Consider the following 22737-nt stretch of genomic DNA (forward strand, 5'->3'; position numbering starts at 1 on the left):
ACTTGAAATAAGAGAAGCAAAAAGGAACTCTGTGGTGGCCTGAAAAAAAGAGATTATCATCTGGAAAACCCTGAAGGGGCAAGTTTCTTCAGCAAGACACTGATGAGGCTGATTAAAAGGGACCAGTTTGTGTCCAGGAACAACAAATCTCTCTCTGGAAACCAACAAGAACCTTCCTGAGCAGTAACCATTTACCTTTCAAGCACCAAAACCTGGTAAACTTCATGAATGTCAAATTCTGTGCACAGTATAAGAATAGCCTGCAACCAGTGAACTTGGAGGAATGAGAAGTGAGATTGGACTGTGAATCAAATAATTTTTCCGAACTTACACACACATTATACACGTGCGCTAAGAATAAAAAAGGGATTAAGTTAGGTTAGTTAAGTTAATAGTGATAGTTAAAGTGTGATCTTGTTTTCATGTTTAAAGATAATTAAAAGCAACTTCTGTTTAAGTCACCATTTGTCTTGGTGAATATCTATTGCTGCTGGGTTTTGGGGTCCTCTGGGCTCGTAACACTATCCTCCAACAAACTGCCCTATTATATCAAGACACTACATTGGGTTACAATAAATCCTGAGAATGAAAAAAAAATTATGGTCCTGACCTAGATTTTGTGGATTCTTTACCTTCTTGAGAATGTTATTGAACGTTACCTTATTCGCCAGGCTGCTCTTCATCAACCAGATCAGCATTTGATACAATCATTCCTCAAAGGCTGGTGGAGAAGATGTCCTTGATGGGACTCAAAACCCATCACTGTAACTGGATTCTGAACTTCCTAACAAAAAAATCACAGTTTGACTGGGTTGGTAGCAGAACGTCAAGCATCGTCACATTGAGCATTAGGGCACCTCAGGGCTGTGTGCTCAGCCCACTCCTGATCACACTACTGACCCATGACTGCGTTGCCAGATCCCACTCCACCAGTGCCATCAGTCGTTGGCCTCATCAGCAACAATGATGAGTCGCACTACGGAGAAGGGGTGGAAAATCTCACGAATTGGTGCGAGTAACAACTGAGTCTCAACGCAGACAAAACAAAGAAGACGACCATGGACTTCAGGAGGACCAGGAACAACCATCCTCTATTACACATCGATAATTCTGTAGTAGAGAGTGGAGAACACCAAGTTCCTTAGAATTAATGCTGTTTTGTCATGTTGTACATGTACAATCAGATGGTAATACACTTGACCAGACACAAATGCATTCTGGAGTAGTATTGGCAAAAAAACAATGATGGATGGATGGAACAATGAACACAAGAGGTCTGGCTGAGGAAACTGCTAGGAAGGAAGGAACTTAGCTCAGTTCCGCCAGAGGATTGTTAGCTTGCTGGGATGGGTGTCTCGTGCCACTTTACAGGAATCACATGCCTTAGATAGCCATAGAAGATACCACAATTTCATTCACTCACACTGCAAACTATCCTGTGTGAAATTGAGATAATAAATCAATTGGTACAGTTTCTATGTGAAGAAACTAACCCACAATTATAACGTACCATTTTTAAGAAACTATCTCTGGTCATGTTTGGCAATGCTTTCACTCCCAGTATTAAGAGTAATATTATTACAAGTAGTAACAATAAACTGATCATGATTACAAAGGTGGTACATTAACCCTGAGATTAATTCATAAATATAACATATGAACCAACAACACTTTGTAATGGTTCCGATTATAGATTATTCATGATTATCTCCTTTCAACAATAACTTGCATGCTGACAGCTAAAACCTTTTCTTTCACACGCCTATGATGCTACCACCAAATCTCTAGCTTTATTCCTTTCTTGCTAGACATGGCACTATTCAGATCTCTCTCTCAAACATCTTATTCGGAGATTGTAGCATGGCACTTGTGACAGCCGAATTGATGGCTTGGGATCGCCAATTAACTAATTGCTTAAATAGACTCTCCTTGGATTTAATATTAGGAAAATTGTTTGTTGAAGCTAAATCTCCAGCTCGGGCAACAATGTGGAGAGAAAATAGGGTACCTAAATTCTTGTGTCCAACATTGATATCCAGTGCCCTCCATAATGTTTGGGATAAAGACACTTCTTTCCCCTTTTCAAACAATTCTCATCTGATTAAAGTGTGCATTTCTGATTTTATTCAAGGTTATTTGTAAACATTCAGGTTTGACCACGTAGAAATTACAGTACTTTTTATACATAGTCCCCTCATTTCAGGGCACCACAATATTTGGGACATAGCAATGGTATGTATATTAAAGGATACTGTGCTATAGAGGGCACTGTGGCACGGTTAGTGTAGCGCAACACTGTTACAATGCCAGCAACTGATTTATATATATACTATATAAAATACACACACACACACACACACACACACACACACACACACACACACACACACACACACACACACACGTTTCACCCCCCCCCCATTTATCCATGGGGGATGTCTGAAACCATGGATAGTACCATTTAACATGCGCCACTTAACATCTACCATACGCTCTGTGAAATTGGGCGTTATACAATGTGGATGTTGTGCGAACACTGTATTATATTGTTAGCAAAGCTATATGGGATACTGTAGTATACCTGTAAACTTTTTATTTGTAAGTAGGGATCACTGTGGGGACTGACTCAGGGCTGTGGGCAGAGAGCAGGGCAGTGGGATCAGTATGGGGAACAACATTGGGCTGTGGGCAGAAAGTGGGGCAGTGGGATCTGTGTGGGGACCGACACGGGGCCATGGGGAGAGTGCAGGGCAGTGGGATTAGTTGTGACTGATATAGGAGTATGGGGAGAGAGCAGGGCAATTGGATCAGTTTTGGATTGCGGTTGACTGCAGGTAACTGAAATCGTGGAAAGTGAAACCACAGATAAGTGGAGACCACTGTCTGAACTGCCATAGCCATGTGCACAACAAGTCAGAGGCTAGGAATCCTACAGTGAGTAACTCACCTCCTAACTGCCTAAAGCCTGTCCATCATCAATAAGGCTCAGGTCAGAGGTGTGATGGAATTCACTGCACGTGCCTGGATGAGTGCTGCTTCAACACTACTTAAGAAGCTCGATACCATACAATATATAACCCATTTGATAGGCACCCCATCCACAACTATTCACGCATTTCAGCACCCGAAGATGCAATTTATAAATTTTACAGGATTCACTGCAGCAACTCACCAAGGTTCCTTAAATATAGAAACACCACCACTTGGTAGTTGCCTTTCAAGACACTTTGCCTTGGTAATATATCGCTGTTCCTTCACTGTTGCTGAGGCAAAATTTTGGAACTTCCTTCATACCCATACCTGAATGACTGCATGCTTCAAGAAGACAGCTCCTCTCACAGGCAATTAGGGATAGGCAAGAAAATGCTGGTTCAGCTCACAATCCCACATCCCTTAAATAAATAAAATTATATTTTTGAGTAAAAAAATTGAATTTGTTAAATAGAAGTATCATCCAACAGTGTGGAAATTCTGTTGGTCCATCATAACCAAGTCGACCAAATATCAGAAGGTTGTATTCTTATTGCATTCCTTGATTTTTCACAGCTGTCAATCTCAAAAAGGGTCCCAAGCCAAAACTAATATTGTCTATTTCCCTTCGTGGGGTCCTACTTTGAAAACTAATATTGTCTATTTCCCTTCGTGGGGTCCTACTTTGGGTACAAGTGCAAAAGCTGCAGATATTCTCAAGAATACAGTCAGGAAGGTTTTCATTGAGAGCATTTGTAGCCCGAAATATTGACTGACTATTGCTTTCCATGGATGCTGCCTGACCTGCTGAGTTCTTCCAGCACTTTGTGCATTGTGAGAGTTTTCCCAGAATCTGAAGCTTCTTGTTTACCATACCTGCAACGTTCAGCAAGAGTAGCCACAGAACGGCACCCAGAGGTGCAGGCAGTCATCATAATGATTATCAACCACCGTCAAGAAAAAAATCACATAAAGTCCCTCCAGCTTCTCGCTGTTTGCTCAAGGAAGCCCTGGAGAAATTTCTATAGATGTGTGGGGGCAAGTGTGCTGACGGGCTGCATCACAGTCTGGAATGGAGACACCAATACTATTGAGTATAAAGCCCTGCAAAAGGTAGTGGACACTGTCATAGTGATAAAGAATATAGTTCGGATATCGACTAAAATGCCTTGTCTATCATCTATATTGTCCAACAAATATAGATTGGTTGTTGATTGTAATGGCTGGCATGTTGCACAGGACCACAAGGGAGTAAAAAACAGGGATGGTGGAATAAAACTGAGCATATTTGAACTCAGACTAAGAGTGTTGACTTTATTTGACCTCAGGATCCGACAGACAAAATGATACAGTTGGGGTAGGGGTGTAGTGGTGAGTGAATTGTCTTTACAATACCAGAATCGAGATCTGGGTTTGAATCCCGTGGTGTTTTTAAAGAGTTTGAACGTTTCCTGTATCTGTGTGGGATTTCCCCAGCTGCTCTGGTTTCTTCCTACCATTCAAAGCTTACCAGGGTTACCTGTAGGTTAAATGGGTGTAAATTGGTCAGCACGGACTCATGGGCCAAAAAGGCCTGTTACCATGCAGGATGCCTAAATTAAATTTAACCCTCCACACCATCACGAACATCTACAGGAATCTACAACACCCATGACACACTCTGTTCTCACTGCTACCATCAGGAAAGAGGTATAGGGCACAAGACTCACACCAGCAGGTTCAGGAATAGCTGCTACCCCTCCACCATCAGATTCCTTAACAACAAACTCAATCGGAGACTCATTTAAGGACTCATATTTTTGCACTTTTTTTTCTCTCGCGTATAACAGTTAGTTTGTTTACATTTCTTTATCTGGTTACATGAGTACATTGTGTCGTTTTCTTTTTGCACTACCAATGGGTGGTGATTCTGCCTCGCCTGCAGGAAAAAGAATCTCAGGGTTGTATGTGAGGTCACGTATGTTTGTTTGTTCAGGTGCCTTGCTGTTAGGCGTGGGCAGTCATTTCTCTCCATCCCTCATGATCTCTGATCCTCCAAATTGTAGTCGTTGCTTCTTCTCCTTTGGTGAAGGCTCCAATCGTGGGTTGAGACGAGTTCATGATTATGCAAGGGAAAAAAATACAGAAGTGGTTGTGGCGATATGTAATTCCACCACTAGGTCACCAGGGGTCATCCCCGGTGACCTTGTCTATCAAGCAGTCCAGAGCTACAGTCTAGCCTTCCAGGTTCGTCTTGCAGAGAGACAAGACCTCTTAGGGTACATATTAGCTTATTAAAGCTGTCTTATACTCACACTGCTGGTGTGGTCATTGTCAGTACAAGGGTTTCCCATTGCCTTCCTCAGTGGCAGTGTCAATACTGGATGAGTAATCCTGGCCATTAATCGGGCCAGTGCTTTTAGTTTGAAACCATAAGTTCCAATTTGTCGAATCTGCTTGTTTAAAAGAAAATCCATCCACCATCCGCAACCCATGGCTTCACCTGACCCTGAGGGGGAGGCTAAACTGGTGCTACACCCCGCCCAAGGGTGGGTGACCTGTAGGCTACGGGTCGGAAGGCGCACCTCACACCTCCTTTTGCTGAGTAATTGTGCAGCACTGACACCAAAGTCATGCATGGATTCTGGCATCTTTCTTCTTCTTTCTTTGGCTTGGCTTCGCGGACGAAGATTTATGGAGGGGGTAAAAGTCCACGTCAGCTGCAGGCTCTTTTGTGGCTGACAAGTCCGATGCGGGACAGGCAGACACGATTGCAGCGGTTGCAAGGGAAAATTGGTTGGTTGGGGTTGGGTGTTAGGTTTTTCCTCCTTTGTCTTTTGTCAGTGAGGTGGGCTCTGCGGTCTTCTTCAAAGGAGGTTGCTGCCCGCCGAACTGTGAGGCGCCAAGATGCACGGTTTGAGGCGAGATCAGCCCACTGGCGGTGGTCAATGTGGCAGGCACCAAGAGATTTCTTTAGGCAGTCCTTGTACCTCCATAATTCTTCTTCTTTGGCTTGGCTTCGCGGACGAAGATTTATGGAGGGGGTAAAAAGTCCACGTCAACTGCAGGCTCGATTATGGCTGACAAGTCCGACGCGGGACAGGCATCTTATGCCTCTATAATCTGGCAAATTTACCTCTTTTGACATTTCTGATAAAGATCTCCAAGAGAGAGGTTTCTTCTGCTTGTCTCTCTCTGTAGATGCTGAGTGATCTGCAGAGGATTTCCAGCATCTCTTGCTTTTGGATGCCTTCAGAATCTCCCACCCACCCACTCACTTGAGGGGGATGGCCTTTCCAGAGCTGGGCTGGGGCCTTGGTCATTAATATTAATGAGCGATGGGCCTGACGTCAGATGACCCTAGCAGAGCTGGCTGGGGCCTTGGTCATTAATATTAATGAGCGATGGGCCTGACGTCAGATGACCCCCGCGGTGCTGGCTGGGGCCTTGGTCATTACTATTAATGAGCGATGGGCCTGACGTCAGATGACCCCCGCGGTGCTGGCTGGAGCCTTGGTCATTAATATTGATGAGCGATGGGCCTGACGTCAGATGACCCCGCGGTGCTGGCTGGGGCCTTGGTCATTAATATTAATGAGCGATGGGCCTGACGTCAGATGACCCTCGCGGTGCTGGCTGGGATACTGGAAGAGCGCGGAGGGTCAGCCCGGCCGTGGTTTGTTGTTGGCGGAAGGGCTGATGGAGCGGCCAGGCGTCCCACGAAGGAAAGGGGAAGGGGGGCCGAGCTCCAGCAACTCCAGGCCGGTGTCGACCAGCGGGGCCTCGCCCAGCCCGGCCAACTCTCGCCGCAGGAGGCAGCCGCCGCGGCCGGCCGACTACAAGCTTCAGGTGATCATCATCGGCAGCCGCGGCGTGGGCAAGACCAGCCTGATGGAGCGCTTCACCGACGACACGTTCAGCGAGGCCTGCAAGTCCACCGTCGGTATGTGCGGGGAGGGAGGCAGCTGGGCCTCGGGCCTTGGGGCCTGCTTTGGTGGACTGGGTTATGGGTCCTTCGGCTGTCCCCGACCCTGGCTGGGGCTGCCACTGGTTCCCCTCTCACTCCGTCCAGCACGGGAAGTGTCTGCAAGATGATGGGGGGGGGGGGGGGGGAAACAGTCAGCAGCCCCCCCCACCCACCCACCCAGTCAGCCGTCCCCCCCCACCCACCCACCCAGTCAGCCGTCCCCCCCCACCCACCCACCCACCCAGTCAGCCGCCCCCACCCACCCAGTCAGCCGCCCCCACCCACCCAGTCAGCCGCCCCCACCCACCCAGTCAGCCGCCCCCACCCACCCAGTCAGCCGCCCCCACCCACCCAGTCAGCCGCCCCCACCCACCCAGTCAGCCGCCCCCACCCACCCACCCACCCAGTCAGCCGCCCCCACCCACCCACCCACCCAGTCAGCCGTCCCCCCCACCCACCCACCCAGTCAGCCGTCCCCCCCACCCACCCACCCACCCAGTCAGCCGTCCCACCCACCCACCCAGTCAGCCGTCCCACCCACCCACCCAGTCAGCCGTCCCCCCCACCCACCCACCCAGTCAGCCGTCCCGAACAGGAGTGTGGGTATCTTTGTGAGGTTTTTCAGTTGGTTGTTTTTCCAGACTCTTTTGTGTAGTCTTCCAAAGGCGCTATTTGCCTTGGAGAGTCTGTTGTCTATCTCGTTGTCGATCCTTGCATCTGATGAAATGGTGCAGCCGAGATAGGTAAACTGGTTGACCGTTTTGAGTTTTGTGTGCCCAATGGAGATGTGGGGGGGCTGGTAGTCATGGTGGGGAGCTGGCTGATGGAGGACCTCCGTTTTCTTCAGGCTGACTTCCAGGCCAAACATTTTGGCAGTTTCCGCAAAACAGGACGTCAAGCACTGGTAAAAGCACATAACAGATGTTTTGAGCTTGAACCCTCCCAGTTCTCCTCCCTCCCTTCCCCTTACCATCACCTAGCCATTCCTTCTCCCCTTGATCACTGCTGTCCCCTCCCTCCCTCCCATCACCTCCTGCTTTGCGACCACCCCTTTCCCTATTCTTTCATTTGAATGCCTGCCGACGTTTTTCCATATCTTGATGAAGGGCTCTAGCCCGAAACGTCAGTAATGTAATTTTACCTTTGCTCTATAAAGGGCACTGCTTGACCTGCTGAGTTTCTCCAGCTTCGTGTTTTTACAGAATTTTGAAGTCAGCAAAAGTGGTAGTTGAATGAGAAATCTTTACACTTCAGTTTCCAAATCACAGGTTAAGTAAATAGATCTTATTGTAATGATCAGTCCTGGAAAATTGGGTATTCCAGATGTGCTCAGTCAATGCAAGGTTGTCAGTGATGTGAACTTCCAAGCCCAGGAACATTCAAGGGATTGAAAATAGTAAAACCACACAAGTTTGTTGGTTAAGTCTAGATGTGCTCAGTCAATGCAAGGTTGTCAGTGATGTGAACTTCCAAGCCCAGGAACATTCAAGGTATTGAAAATAGTAAAACCACACAAGTTTATTGGTTAAGTCTAATAATGTTGTACAATACATAATTATCAAATTGGTGATTCCTTGCTGTATTTTGGCTTTGGGCAGGAGTAGTAGTAAGGCAGTGATGGTTAAAAAGAAACAATTCTAGTAATACTCCATTCACAATCTTTAGAAAGAGTTAATGTTTACGGTTAAAGTAAAAGCTAGAGATAACAGAATATAAGCGAGTTGTCTGTGGAGTTGTCTGTGGAGTTGTCTGTGGAGTTGTCTGTGGAGTTGTCTGTGGAGTTGTCTGTGGAGTTGTCTGTGGAGTTGTCTGTGGAGTTGTCTGTGGAGTTGTCTGTGGAGTTGTCTGTGGAGTTGTCTGTGGAGTTGTCTGTGGAGTTGTCTGTGGAGTTGTCTGTGGAGTTGTCTGTGGAGTTGTCTGTGGAGTTGTCTGTGGAGTTGTCTGTGGAGTTGTCTGTGGAGTTGTCTGTGGAGTTGTCTGTGGAGTTGTCTGTGGAGTTGTCTGTGGAGTTGTCTGTGGAGTTGTCTGTGGAGTTGTCTGTGGAGTTGTCTGTGGAGTTGTCTGTGGAGTTGTCTGTGGAGTTGTCTGTGGAGTTGTCTGTGGAGTTGTCTGTGGAGTTGTCTGTGGAGTTGTCTGTGGAGTTGTCTGTGGAGTTGTCTGTGGAGTTGTCTGTGGAGTTGTCTGTGGAGTTGTCTGTGGAGTTGTCTGTGGAGTTGTCTGTGGAGTTGTCTGTGGAGTTGTCTGTGGAGTTGTCTGTGGAGTTGTCTGTGGAGTTGTCAACTTCAGAATCATTACTATTAGTGGTTGCCCTGGAAGGAAAAAGGTTATAATGTGGAAGGAATGAGTGCAAGATCTGTTAAAACATTAACTTGCAATTGATATTTTTTTTAAATGTTAACTGGCTGTACTGGGCATAACTTTTTCTGCTTTTCTTTGAGGTCGTGCTGTGAGCTTATCCACATCTACCCAAGAGAGCTTGGTTCAATATTTCTGAAAGCTGGTATCTTGGGAAGTGAACCATCCTTTTTGTACTGTATTGAAGAATTGATTTAAATGTTTGTGCTTGTTTCTGATGTAAGATTTGAACTGATTTTAGAGGGGGAGCGGGCTACCAAATGATGCACAGTTGAGTTAATCAAGAATCTAAGCTTAGTGGAAAGGTGCTTTTCTCTGTGTGTTGTAGAGATGTAGTAGGTTTTGGAAAGGAAGGAGCAGCATTATAAAAGATTTAAACACAAAATTAGAATTTTTTAAAAAAGGGTGTTGACTTCAGTTAGCTTGGGGATGATTTATATTACTGACATTAAGGTTCATACTTGCAGGGATCTTTAGGACATGATCCTGTTGCAAGTTGAAAGTGCTTCTGATGAGATTGCTTGTGGTAATTCAATTTAATCACTATTCAGTTTGAATTATTTAAATTTATGTACAATATTTTGATTGCCCCAAACTACAGCTCAAAAATATAATTTTGAGTTGGCACACAAAACAAATAGAACTGCAGATATTGTAATAGGTACCAAAAATAGAAATGCTACTGTTATGGGTTATATTTTATATAAATATGTTTTTTAAAAGAGATTGGGGGGGGGGGATTAGTGTAGATCACTTCACAACAGATACTTGCATTTCACATCTCATTTAAAATGCAAGAGCTTCAGGCTCATGACTTGCTGAGACATTGGAAATGCTTTGGAAAGAACTTCAGAAGTAGGTGCACATGGAACAAAGTTGGGGCTCAGGTGGTGATAAAGATCTTTCAAGGAATGGATTTTGAGCCTTGGCAGGGGTTCTGATTTTTACAAGCAGAGAGAAAGAAAACAGGATTCTTTGAGAAAGAGAGAAGTCAGTTCTACAGTGGCTTTTGAGGCTGCAACATGGAAAGCTGGCAGGCTTGTTGAAAACCCCATTTTGAAGACTGGTTGTGTCTGAGTTCAGCCTATTCAAAACCCTTGTAGTCCTTGCAAGAGGAAATAACTGGCTAGAGTGTTTCTCCTGAAATAAGGGAAACAAGAGGAACTCTGGTGACCTGGGTTATCATTTGGAAAACGGATGAAGGGGCAAGTTTCTTCGGCAAGACACTGAAGTGACCGATTGGAGGAAATCAGTTGTGTGTGTCCAACGAGCAACAAATATCTCTCTGAAACCAACGAGAACCTCCTGGAGCGGTAACCTGGTGAACATTTATGTATGTTAAATTCTGTGCACAGTATAAGAATTGCCTGATACCAGTAAAGTTGGAGAAGTAAGAAGTGAATGATTGGACTGTGACTCAAAGAACTTTCCTGAACATATACATGTGCGCTTAGAATTAGAAGGGTGTTAAGTTGGGTTAAGTTAATAGTAATATGCTAAAGTTTGATCCTGTCTTTATGTTTAAAGAAAATTAAATGCAAGTTTTGTTCAAGTAACCATTTGTCTTGGTGAATTTCTATTGCTGTTGGGTTTTGGAGTCCTCTGGGCTCGTAACAGTACAATTCAGCCAGTCAAGCATCATCTATGGAAGGAAAAACTGTTTTGGTTCAGGGATTCTTCCTCTGAATTGGAACAAAGAGGGAGGTGTAAGATTATAGATTATACAGGTTTTGTCTGGGTTAGCCACGTCAGATGTGGATACTCCATAAATGTGAGCATTTAAGAGCCTAGCAGGATGCACGGGCATGGATTTGCTGGCTGATGTGGCATGTAAGGTAAAACATCATGAGATGGGAATGTGTAAGGAGTTACCCTGTACAGGGCTGTAACAAGAAGGGGAGGTGTCCTTGTACTCCTGTTAGGTAAAACATCATGAGATGGGAATGTGCAGGGCTGTAACAAGATGTGAATGCATCCTTGTACTTACAAGATAAGAGAGACATTGATAAATTGAGAGGCAGGAAGCTAGCAGGGAAAGGATAGCAACAGTTTTAGTCATTGGACAAGTAATGATATGATGATGTTCTAAGCACATATCCAAGGGTATAAAAAATCACCATTTTGCTGATAACGGCAGAATGCATTCTCCGACTAACATGGTTAGTCGCAAGTGTTACAATCCGGTAATAAAGAACAAAGAACCCTGATTTCGACTCAGCCTGGTGTTTGTCTCACTCATTCATGAACAAAGCAGACCTAACAGGCACTGCAGGTGTTTTCTGTCAGTAGAACAAGGCATTGCGTGTGACTTTTCTGCATATCCTCTGCCTCCCCAACCCACTGCAATTGCCACTTGCGTCAAGCAGAGCCTGGAGTGCGGAGCAGATTCTTGCTCAGTTACTAAGTCAGTAAAGCTTGCTTCCTATGCCTGCTCTCTGGTTGAGAAATTCACTGCGTCAAGCAGCATCAGTAGGGTGGGGGAGGGGAACCCCAGTAAGACGTTTTGGACCTGAAACACTATCAAGACTGTTGTTCTTCATTTTTGAATTACAAAGCGGTTCTCTGGAATGGACCATGTCGTTACCAGGAGATCTCTTAAATGGAGATAGTTAAGATGGGTCAGTCAATGGTAAGCATTGGTGAAGCATCCTCATAGGGTAACTGTCACTGTCGCGTAATTGAGCAAGTCAAAAATAGAGCCGGTCACTACTGATGATGGCAATGTGCAAGAGCAGTAACGCCCATGTGTGGGTCTGAATGGGGAAGTGCAAACAGGGAGCACGCAGGGTCGCAGGAGGAGGAAATTAGGAGCGTCGCGGTCACCTGCATCACGGAGACCCAATGAAAAGGGCACAGGAGGCTTTGGTGAGGGCTGTCTTTTTGAGAAGAGAAGTTGTGCTTTGGAGGAGAGTAAAGAAGGTCGGCGCCATTTTTACGCTAAAGAAAGAGTGAGTGTTTTCTTGTAATTTGTGTTTATCATATAACTTGCAATCTCTACCAGTGATGATCCTGATGGTTCATGACAACGTTTGAGTAAAAATGGAAAGATATGAGAATGAACCCATTACTGGTGCAGTTGGGGAGGTCAACTTGAGGTTCACCCCCCCTTTTTACCAACAGTGTGCAGGAATGGTTCTCAAATCTCGATGCGCATTTCTCCTCGCTAAATGTGATGTGTCAGAAGGCAAAATTAGGTTTGCTTGTGGCGCAACTCCCAAAACAGTTTGGCTGTGAAGTGAAAGATGTTCTACTTAATACATCTGAAAACTTCCCATCTTTAAGGTTGTTATTTTGAGGCAGATTTGGCCATCCCAGGAATCTTGCATTGCTGAACTGCTAGGCGACAATAGTCTAGGCGACAGAAAACCGTCACAGATGTTGAGAAAGTCGGGCTGGATGGAGAAGAGCCTATTGAAGGGGAAGTATAGAAGCAGAGATTCCTCTGTTGTTTGCCCCTTCGAATTCAATGACACCTGCTAAGTGTCTTTCGGGTGTCCACCCTCGGCATGTTAGTGAGACACTCTGACCTCGTTACGTCCACGACCTCTGCAATGAAGCTGAAGGCATTAGCAACTGCCCCCAATCAGTGGGAGAAAAAAGACCTGGAACAACAGGCTACATCGCCCAGTCAGCAGAAGATGAATGAGCTGGAGTCACAAATGGCAGCCCTCAGTGTGCAACTCCAGGCCTTAACCACCCAATGGAATTTACCCCAATTCCAGCCTGGTTAGAATCGTGCACGTCAGAGACGTGGCGGAGGCCAGCAGTAGAGGCAACTGCTGCTCATGGGCAACTCAGGCACACCATTTCTTCAAAGACCATCTCTCGGACGTTTAACTTTTTTCCATTCTGTGGTCCCTCAAGCATATACACCTTAACATGTCATGTTTTGTCTGCTGCAAACGATTCTCATATTCAGACATAGGTCATTAATGCTGGATTTTGGTCTCAGTAAACCATTTTGGTCAGTTTTCACAATTGCAAATAAGTGAATTCCATCATGGGTGTGGATTTTCTGTGACATTTTTCCCTGCTAGTGGACTTGAAGGATCACTGTGTTGTGGACCGCAGCACCTGTATGCAAGGGAGCTGCATTTGTCATCCCTCAAAGGTTGTCACCATCCAACCTAGCTCTTGCCCTTTCCAAGGATTGCTCAAGCATTTCCCTGGCTTAGTAACCACATCATATCGATATGGGGACATTAAACATGCAATAATTAAACACAAACCTGGAGAAACTCAGCAGGTCAAGCAGTGTCCTTTATATACCAAAGGTAAAAATACCTAATTGACGTTGCGTGCTTGAATCCTTCATCAAGGTATGGAAAAAATATCGGCAGGTGTCCGATTAAAATAGTAGAGGGGAGGTGTTGATCCTCCAATTTACAGGTGATCTTGGTGGGATAATACACAAGGCCATGGACAGACATGTGAGTTGAAATGTTTGGCTACAGGGAGGTCTCTGTCACTGATGCAGACAGACCGAAGGTGCTTAGCAAAGCTATCTGCCAATCTGCGCCCAGTCTCTCCGATGTAGAGAAGGCCACAAAGGGACCATTGGATGCGGTACATCAGTCCTGTGGATACACAAGTGAAGTGTTGCTTCACTTGAAAGGCCTGTTTGGGGCTCCGGACTGTGATGAGGGAGGAGGTGTGGGCACGTGTGGCATCTCCTGCAGCCAAGGGAAGATGCTGGGGAGAGATGAGTGCATGAGGGAGTGATGGAGGGAGCAGTCTCATCGGAAGGCCAAGAGGGGAAGATGTGTCTGGTAGTGGGATCCTGTTGTAAGTTCCAGAAATTCCAGAGGATGTTGTGTTAAATGCACAGGTAGATGAGGATAAAGGGGGAGCTCTAAGTTTGTTATACTTGGGGTGGAGGGGATCAGGGCAGTTGAGCAGGAAATGGAAGAGATGCAGATGAGGGCTGAGTTGATGGTGGTGGAGGGGAAGCCACATTTTTGGCAGACATTTCAGAAAATCCAGACTGGAAGACTTCATCTTGGGAAGAGATGTAGTAGATCTTGAGAGCAAATGAGAGAAGGGGATAGAATCCTTGCAAGGGATAGTGTGTGAGAAAGTGTAGTCATGGTGGTTGTGCAAGTTGGTGGCTTTGTCAGTGGAAAGTTTGTTTACTGAGGTGGAGATACAAAGATCCAATAAGGGAAGTTGGTTGTGAAGTGGATGAAGTTGACGAGCATGAGGCAACCCCCAATGTAGTCCTCAATATTCCAGAGGAAGTGTTGAGGGGTCTTACTTGTGTAGGTTTGCAGCATGGATTGCTCCATAAAGCCCACAGACAGGCATAGCTGGGACCCATCAGATCCCCTTGGCTACTGCTTTTGACTTGGAGGAATTGAGACGAGTTGAAGGAGAAGTTGTTTAAGACCTTCTGAATGGTGGATGGAGATATGAAGGGATTGGACATCATCTTGGAAATGAGGCGGTCCACTTTGGGGAATCTGAAATTGAAGAGATTTCAAACTTGCAATAACCCACCACATAGAGACCTAAGGTACTCCAGTTGTAGCGTGAGCTCATAGATCATCCCCGGATTGTCTTAAAATTGCAAAGGTGAGTTTGAGCACATGCAGGAACTGGGAATAATTCATAGATCTGACAGTTGCTGGGCATCACCACCACATATTGTCCCAAAGAAGTCTCTGGGAGATTGGTGGCCATGTGGTGATTACTGTGAGCTGAACAGTTTCATCGTTATTGATCGATACAACATTCCAAATTTTCATGATTTCTCTGCAAACTTGCAAGGCAAACGTGTATTTGCAAAAATGGACCTGATGCGCGCCTACTTCTGATATTGCCAAGATAGCAGTAATTCTTTGACTGCCATTTGGTTTGCGGAGCACAACTCAATTATTCCAGAGGTTTACGGGCCACAGACTCTCTGACCACTATTTTGTGTATACCTACATTAACGATAATCTTGCGGCAAGCGTCGATGAAGAGGAATACAAGGACCATCTTTTGACACTGTTCCAGAGACTTGATGAGTTTGGCATTATAATCTGACTAAATGCGTGCTGCTGAACTTGTATTTTTAGGACATAAAGTTACAAAGGACGGTATTAATTTTAAAATTTAGACATACAGCACAGTAAAGGACTTTCAGTCCACAAGCTAATTACACCTGATTGAACTACACCCCCAGTACATTTTGGAGGGTGGGAGGAAACCAGAGCCCACAGGGAAAACTCACGCAGACACAGGAAGTACATACAAACTCCTTACAGACAGCATGGGATCGAACCCTGGTCCTGATCGCTGGTGCTGTAAAGGCAATGCTCAAACTGCTACACCATCCATACTGCCCGTACATTCCCAGATAAAACAAAGGAATGAGAAATTTGAGACTACTAGTCCTATTACTTTTGGCCAGTTACAGCGTTTTTTTAGGGTTGATGAATTTCTACCACCGTTTCCTGCCAAATGCAGCTGCATTTCTCTTGTCCCTGACTGACCAACTCAAAGGATCAGATAAATCAGCTTCTAAAAGACCATTGTGTTTGGGCAATGATGCTGTTTTTGCTTTTAATAATGTGAAGACTACACTTCACAAATGCCACGAGGTTTGTACACCAGAAGCCCAATGCCTTGCTTTCTCTTACCACGGATGCCTCTCTATGCCGTGGGAGCTGTGTAAGAAGGTGGGAGGTTGGAGCCAAGCTGTCACCTGCTCAGGGAAATACAGCACGTTCAGATGCTGTATTCTTTTCAGCCAAGCTGTCACCTGCTCAGGGAAATACAGCACGTTCAGGTGAGAACTCCGAGCCATCTACCTCACAACGAAACACTTCCATTGTTTTGGTCATTTATACAGACCTCCAACCTCTTATACATGCCATGCAAACAAGTGTACACCACTACTCACCACATGAAGTTCAGCACTTAGATTTCATCTCAATTTTCTCTGGATATACGGCACATCCAAGGGTTAATGAATGCAGTGGCTGATGCCCTAACCAGGCACGACGTAGAGGCCTTGCATGCAATGACTACAATTTATTTCACTGCCATGGCTTGTGCATAACATACTAATCCAGATCTCATCTGGTACCATCAGATCCACACAAGCCTCCACTTAATAGATGTACACCTGGATGACTCAGGTGAAACACTAGCTTGTGACTTTTCCACAGGTAGACCAAGGCCATTTGTACCTGCAACAATGTGGCGGGATGTTTTCAGTGTCCTCCATAACTTGTCTCATCCAGGCAGGAGAGCGTCATTCAAGCTAATTACGGAGCAGTTTACCTGGCCTCGTGTTAAGCGGAATGTTGGATAATCAAGTCTCCAGACACACAAAATGCAGATTTGAAGATTTTCTGGAACTAGATTCTCTTTGCAATCCCAAGCACTTCGACTTCGTCTGTTCTTACCATCAAGAGGATACACTTATCTACTTGCGTGTGAGGATTGGATTGCCAGGTGGCACGAAGCCATTCCTGTCACCAATATTTCTACAGAGACTGTCGCTCAGGCTTTTGTTGATTGTTGGATTCTAGTTTTCAATGTTCCAGGCATCATTGACAGATCAAGGGTCTCAGTTTGAGTCTGCACTGTTCCGAGCTCTCACTGATTTTTTTTAAAATTGGTCACCACCTGCATTCAGACTACAGTTTACATCCACAGTCTCCACCAGCCTTGTTGAGCATTTCCACCACCATTTATAAACTGCATTGACAGCAGGTGGTCATGTGTATCCATGGAGCGAATGTTTGCCCATGGTCCCCCTTGGTGTGCACACTGCACTACACTGTCTCAATCTGGCAAATTTGTTGATCCCTTGTATGGTATCTATGCTATATGATCGGTCCAATTTAGTGGTGGATTATCCATAGGCTGAGTAGGCTTAAGCCTAGGGGCCCGGAAGGGGGGGGGAGCATTTGGAGACTCTCCCCCCCCCCCCCCCCCCCCCCGCCATGTTATTTAACATAACAATGTCAATTTATTCTATTCAACAAAGGGTGGGCCCGGTGGGGGAGGGGGTGGGGGGAGGTCAGGGAGAGCCTTACTTAAAGCTCAGCCTAGGAGCCCAGGTGGTAGTTAATCCATGGAGGTCCGATTATGTTGACCAGCTATGGGAAAGCATGTGACTGCTCAGACCAACACCTATGTGACTTGCGTCAACTGCAGTGTATGTGCCAGATGATTTGCAACACTGCACACGTGTGCAGTGTATATGATGGCCCTTGTGAGGTCATACTCCATCCACAAAATTTTGTGATCCAGCAGAATGGGAATGATTTGGTCTCCATTGATCATGTGAAGTCAACAACAACAAACCGCTTTCTTCATTGCTACCACCACCAAAGAAACAGCTGGAATCCTGCCAGTTGGATCATCCACTGCCTGCATTGCAGTACCAGCTAAATCAGGCCAGAATCTCAGCCCTCCAGATCATTAAATGGCAGGACCGATCCAGTCAATTGCCACCTCACATGACTCAGGGTGGGGGGGGGGGGGGGGAGCTGGGAGAGGGGTGTTGCAATTGCATACTTGTGTGAGCTGGAAGTAGAGCCGGTTGCCGCTCGTGACCTATCCGGGGCAGTGCACAAGAGCAGTAATGGGGGAGTGCCAACAGCGTGATGGGCCATGTGGAGGAGGAGGAGATTAGGAGCACCATGGTCACCTGCGTGGTGGAGAGCCAATTAAAAGGAAAGGACAGGGGAGGATTTGGTGCGAGGTGTTTTCCGGGAGGAGAATAAAGAAGTTCGCCTCATTTTTGTGCTGAAGAAAGAGTGAGTGTGCTCTTATAATTGTGTGTATATGGTATAACTTGCACAGATTGTGTGAAGATAGAAACTTAAATCTTCTTTCCAGAAGATTGCAAAATGCCCAGGAAGAAGATAAGGTGTTCCTCTAGTTTACGATGGGCCTCATTATGGCAGTCATGGAAGCTGCTGATAGATGCCGAATAGCAGTGGAATTGACAACTAAAATGGTAGTATGTAAAGGAAGCTCCTGTCATCATAGCCTATGTGCTTCACAAAACAATCACTCAATCTGTATTTAGCTTCTCCAATTGCGCTTATCTTGTGTGAAAAGGTCTCACTTGATTTAAAAGCCTCAGTACAAGATTAGAAAGGTTTGATTCAGGGGAAATATTTGACTATCTGTCATTAGTAGTGGAACCCATTAACACTGCATATCTCAATTGGATTGTTAATTTTTTTTCTAACCTCAAGGCAATAACTTTTTAGCCTTAAATTTTTTTTGTGAATTCTTCTTTTCTTTGGCTTGGCTTCGCGGACGAAGATTTATGGAGGGGGTAAATGTCCACGTCAGCTGCAGGCTCGTTTGTGGCTGACCAGTCCGATGCGGGACAGGCAGACATGGTTGCAAGGGAAAATTGGTGGGTTGGGGTTGGGTGTTGGGTTTTTCCTCCTTTGCCTTTTGTCAGTGAGGTGGGCTCTGTGGTCTTCTTCAAAGGAGGTTGCTGCCCGCCGAACTGTGAGGCGCCAAGATGCACGGTTGGAGGCGAGATCAGCCCACTGGCGGTGGTCAATGTGGCAGGCACCAAGAGATTTCTTTAGGCAGTCCTTGTACCTCTTCTTTGGTGCACCTCTGTCTCGGTGGCCAGTGGAGAGCTCGCCATATAACACGATCTTGGGAAGGCGATGGTCCTCCATTCTGGAGACGTGACCCACCCAGCGCAGCTGGATCTTCAGCAGCGTGGACTCGATGCTGTCGACCTCTGCCATCTCGAGTACTTCGACGTTAGGGATGAAAGCGCTCCAGTGAATGTTGAGGATGGAGCGGAGACAACGCTGGTGGAAGCCGGTAGGTGATGCCGGTAGAGGACCCATGATTCGGAGCCGAACAGGAGTGTGGGTATGACGACGGCTCTGTATACGCTTAACTTTGTGAGGTTTTTCAGTTGGTTGTTTTTCCAGACTCTTTTGTGTAGTCTTCCAAAGGCGCTATTTGCCTTGGCAAGTCTGTTGTCTATCTCGTTGTCAATCCTTGCATCTGATGAAATGGTGCAGCCGAGATAGGTAAACTGGTTGACCGTTTTGAGTTTTGTGTGCCCGATGGAGATGTGGGGGGGCTGGTAGTCATAGTGGGGAGCTAGAAAAAATAGCAGAGCAGGAAGAGTGGGAGCGGAAACCCACTGCCCCTCAGCAGAGTTCTACTGCCCAATCCAACTACCAACAGCTCCGTACAGACTGTTGAAGGAGCCAACAACTTTATTTTAAAATCCTGTGACCACGGAGTCTGAGCCCAAGATAGAAGCAGGGAAGCAGAGGACTAGGGCAGGGCACCAGAAAAAGGAACACCCTTTGTTGGAGAGGGAGATGTTGACCTCATGGACAGTGAAACAGTGAGGATCTCGGTGGCCGAAGAAAACTGGTAACGGACTATTAGTGACTCGAGGCGAGGGACTCGCGCGTTGCAGGTGACTGGTGACTTTCAGTCAAAGGACTCACACCACGCTAGGGACTACTGCATACTGAAAACCATCAGAATCGGGCTGCCAAGGGTGGAAGTCTGTGGCTGCAGAGGCCACAGGAACACTGGTTGCGAATCAATGAGCTCTGAAGGAACTGTTTTGCTTTCTCTGGTTTAAAGGGGCACTGGGCAATTTCTGCTGATGGTGAAACTTTCTCAGCCTTATGGCAGACTAAATCCAATTTTGTGTAATATCTATTACATAAAAGAATCTTGAATCAATACATCTTTGAATGTAATATTTTACATAAGATCTGATCAAGAATCTTAAGCAAATGAAGGATATTACAGACTAGTACTTAGAAGCTGTGGTAGGACATGCATGCCATAAAATCCTACAAGGCAAAACAAGGTCGTATCATTAACTGCAAAATATTTTCCAGATGAGCTTCTAAGGAGGGAAAACACAAAAGTCTGCTAACACTGTGGTTGAGGTAAAAACAAAATGCTGGAGGAACTCAGCAGATCAAACAGTGGACTTTATATAGCAAAGAGAAATATTAACATTTCTGGCTTGAGCCTTTCATCAAGAGAAAATGACTGCAAGCGCCCGAACAAAATGGGGAGGAGGGAAGCATGATCCCAAATGTGGATAAGGGAGGAAGGGCACACTAGCAGGCAGGGAAAGGAGGGATGACTCTAAATAGAGCGGGTAGGGGATGGAGAGCTGGAGGAAAGAAGGGGAAGGGAGAGAGAACCGAGAATAGGTTAGCAGAAACCAGAGAAGTTGATGTTAATGCCATCTGGTTGGAGAAGGTTCAGACGGAAAATCAAGTGTTGTTCCTCCAATTTACAGGTGGACGGTGAGATAGTACATGAGGCCATGAACAGATCTGTTGAGTATGGGAGTGGGGTGCAGAATTGAAGTAATTAGCCACTAGGAGGTCCCTGACACTGATGTGGACAGAGTGAAGGTTCTCAGCAAAGTGATCTCCCAGTCTGCGCCCAATCTGTCCAATGTACAGGACAAAGGGAGCACCGGAAACAGTAGATCACTCCCACAGATACACAAGTAGTTTTGCTTCACTCAATGTCTTCTAAGCTCACCAAGAAGGAAAATAATGATGCACCCTCACAAACCCCTGTACCCCTCAGTGTCTGTTCCCAGGTTTTGAGGCAGGGTTCTGTTCAGGACTGTTCAGGAGGGTGAATCATCAGAAATTACTAATTTAAATTAATTTGGCAGAGGAAGGTAACATTGAAAAGGAGAAAGCGGGTGTGAAAAGGATTGAGATATAATCAAGTCCAGTTTATTGTCATCTGATTGTAGAGGTACAACCTAACGAGACAGGGTGCGAAACCAGATATAACTCGCATACAGACAAACAATATACCTACAGAACCACAGCACCAGAACAAAAAAAATCTTTAAACAGCACCTCGATTGAGGACAAGAATATTTAAGATAAATTTATGTTGCACACAAAAAATAAAAAATTCATTTAGCAAGATTGGTGAACTGTAAGGAGCAATTATAGTCCTAAAGCATGGAAACAGGCCCTTTGGTCCAACCTGTCCACGTTGGCTATGACTCCATTATGTGCACAGGATGATGTGGGCTATACTGAATGCTTCATAGAAATGCTTGTAGTATGTAATTAGTAAACCATTGAGTTAGTCTGCACTGACATTGTGGCTGTCATTTATTTACAACAGTGGGCCTCAAACATAAAGGCCCACCTGCATTATCCCAACTGCCTGTGTTTGGTCCATATCCCTCTAACCCCAACCTATCCATGAATGTGCCCAATTTTGTTCATAAACATTCAAATATTATCTCGCAACCACCACCTCTGGCAGCCAGCTTGTTTCGTACACTCGCCACCCTTGGCGTAAAAATAAAAAGTTACCCTAGGTTCCTGTAAAAGTTCTCCCAACGGCCTGCCATCCCCTGCCCACTCACCTTAAATCTTTGTCTTCTGGTACAAATCACCTACTCTTGGCAAAGGAGAGATTCTTTGTGTTCACCTGATCGGTTTCTCTCAGATTTTGTATTCCTCCATGAGATCACCCCTCACCCTCCTGCACTCCAAGGAATAAAGCCCCAGCCTGCTCAATCCCTTTCGATAGCTCGGGCCCCTGAGAACTGTCAATATCCTTGTAAATCTTCTCTAGCTTGACATTTTTCTTGTAGTAGGGTAACCAAAGCTGGTTGCAGTACTCCAAATAGGACCACCAAATTCTGGTAAATCTGCAATATATCCTCCCTACTTCTATACTTCATTCTCTGATGAAGGCCAATGTGCTGGAAGCTTTTTTGACCACCCTTTCTTCACGTGATGCTACTTTCAAGTACCATGGACTCCTAGATCCTTCTGCTCTGCAACAATCCCAGATCTCTATCATTCTATGCTAGACCTCCCAAAATCCAAAATATTACATTTCCCTGTATTAAATTCAATTAACTATTCCTCAGCTCAACTTATAAAGATCTGATTTGTTTTTTTCCTCTTTGGTACCTACCCTGTAACTGCAAGAAGTACAACACCTTCCTCACCACTCTTTGGATCCCCAAAAAATCCTTCCAAGTGAAACAACACTGCTTGTGAATCTGAAGGGGTCACTTACAGTGTCCAGCGCTCCCGATATCTGGGAGACTGGACCCAGACTGGGAGATTGTTCTTTGAGTACCTTGGCTCTGTTTGCTATAACATTAAGGACCTCCCCAGTGGCCAACCATTTTAAATTCACGCACCATTGCCACATCAACGTGTCTGTGACCTCGTATACTGCCAAATCGAGGCCACCCGTAAATTTTGGAGGAACAGCATCTTGTATTCAGTCTTGGCAGTCTTCAACCAAATACATTAATATTGACTTTTCTAATTTTACCCCTCCCTGGTCTCTCTCACCTTGTGCCTCCAGCTCCTCATTCCCTCACTTCCTTCAGTCAGAGAGCTACCCTTGGCCCTTTGCCCTCTCCCAATATCACTTCCCAGTTTCTTTGACTTCTGTCCTCCCACCTGTTAGTCTATGCTCCTCCCAATTCTCTCCTCCTC

General features: G+C 45.6%; 1 protein-coding gene across 5 annotated transcripts in view; it reads left to right on the plus strand.

Moving 5' to 3' along the window:
* The first annotated feature begins 6541 nt into the window (after positions 1 to 6541).
* The window catches only part of rab12 (RAB12, member RAS oncogene family), a 45363-nt gene continuing 29167 nt past the window's right edge, over positions 6542 to 22737 (plus strand). For 3 of the 5 annotated variants that reach the window (XR_011352558.1, XM_069922365.1, XM_069922368.1), the window contains exon 1: positions 6543 to 6892. Coding sequence is in view for 4 of the 5 variants with exons in the window: in XM_069922365.1 (XP_069778466.1) it covers positions 6649 to 6892 (244 nt within the window). In the remaining variant the exon portion in view is untranslated. Of the gene's footprint in view, positions 6893 to 22737 lie in introns of all 5 variants that reach the window. The other 2 variants (XM_069922367.1, XM_069922366.1) reach the window with 2 other exon arrangements.

This window comes from Narcine bancroftii, chromosome 2 (assembly GCF_036971445.1).
Source record: "Narcine bancroftii isolate sNarBan1 chromosome 2, sNarBan1.hap1, whole genome shotgun sequence".
Lineage (NCBI taxonomy): Eukaryota > Metazoa > Chordata > Chondrichthyes > Torpediniformes > Narcinidae > Narcine > Narcine bancroftii.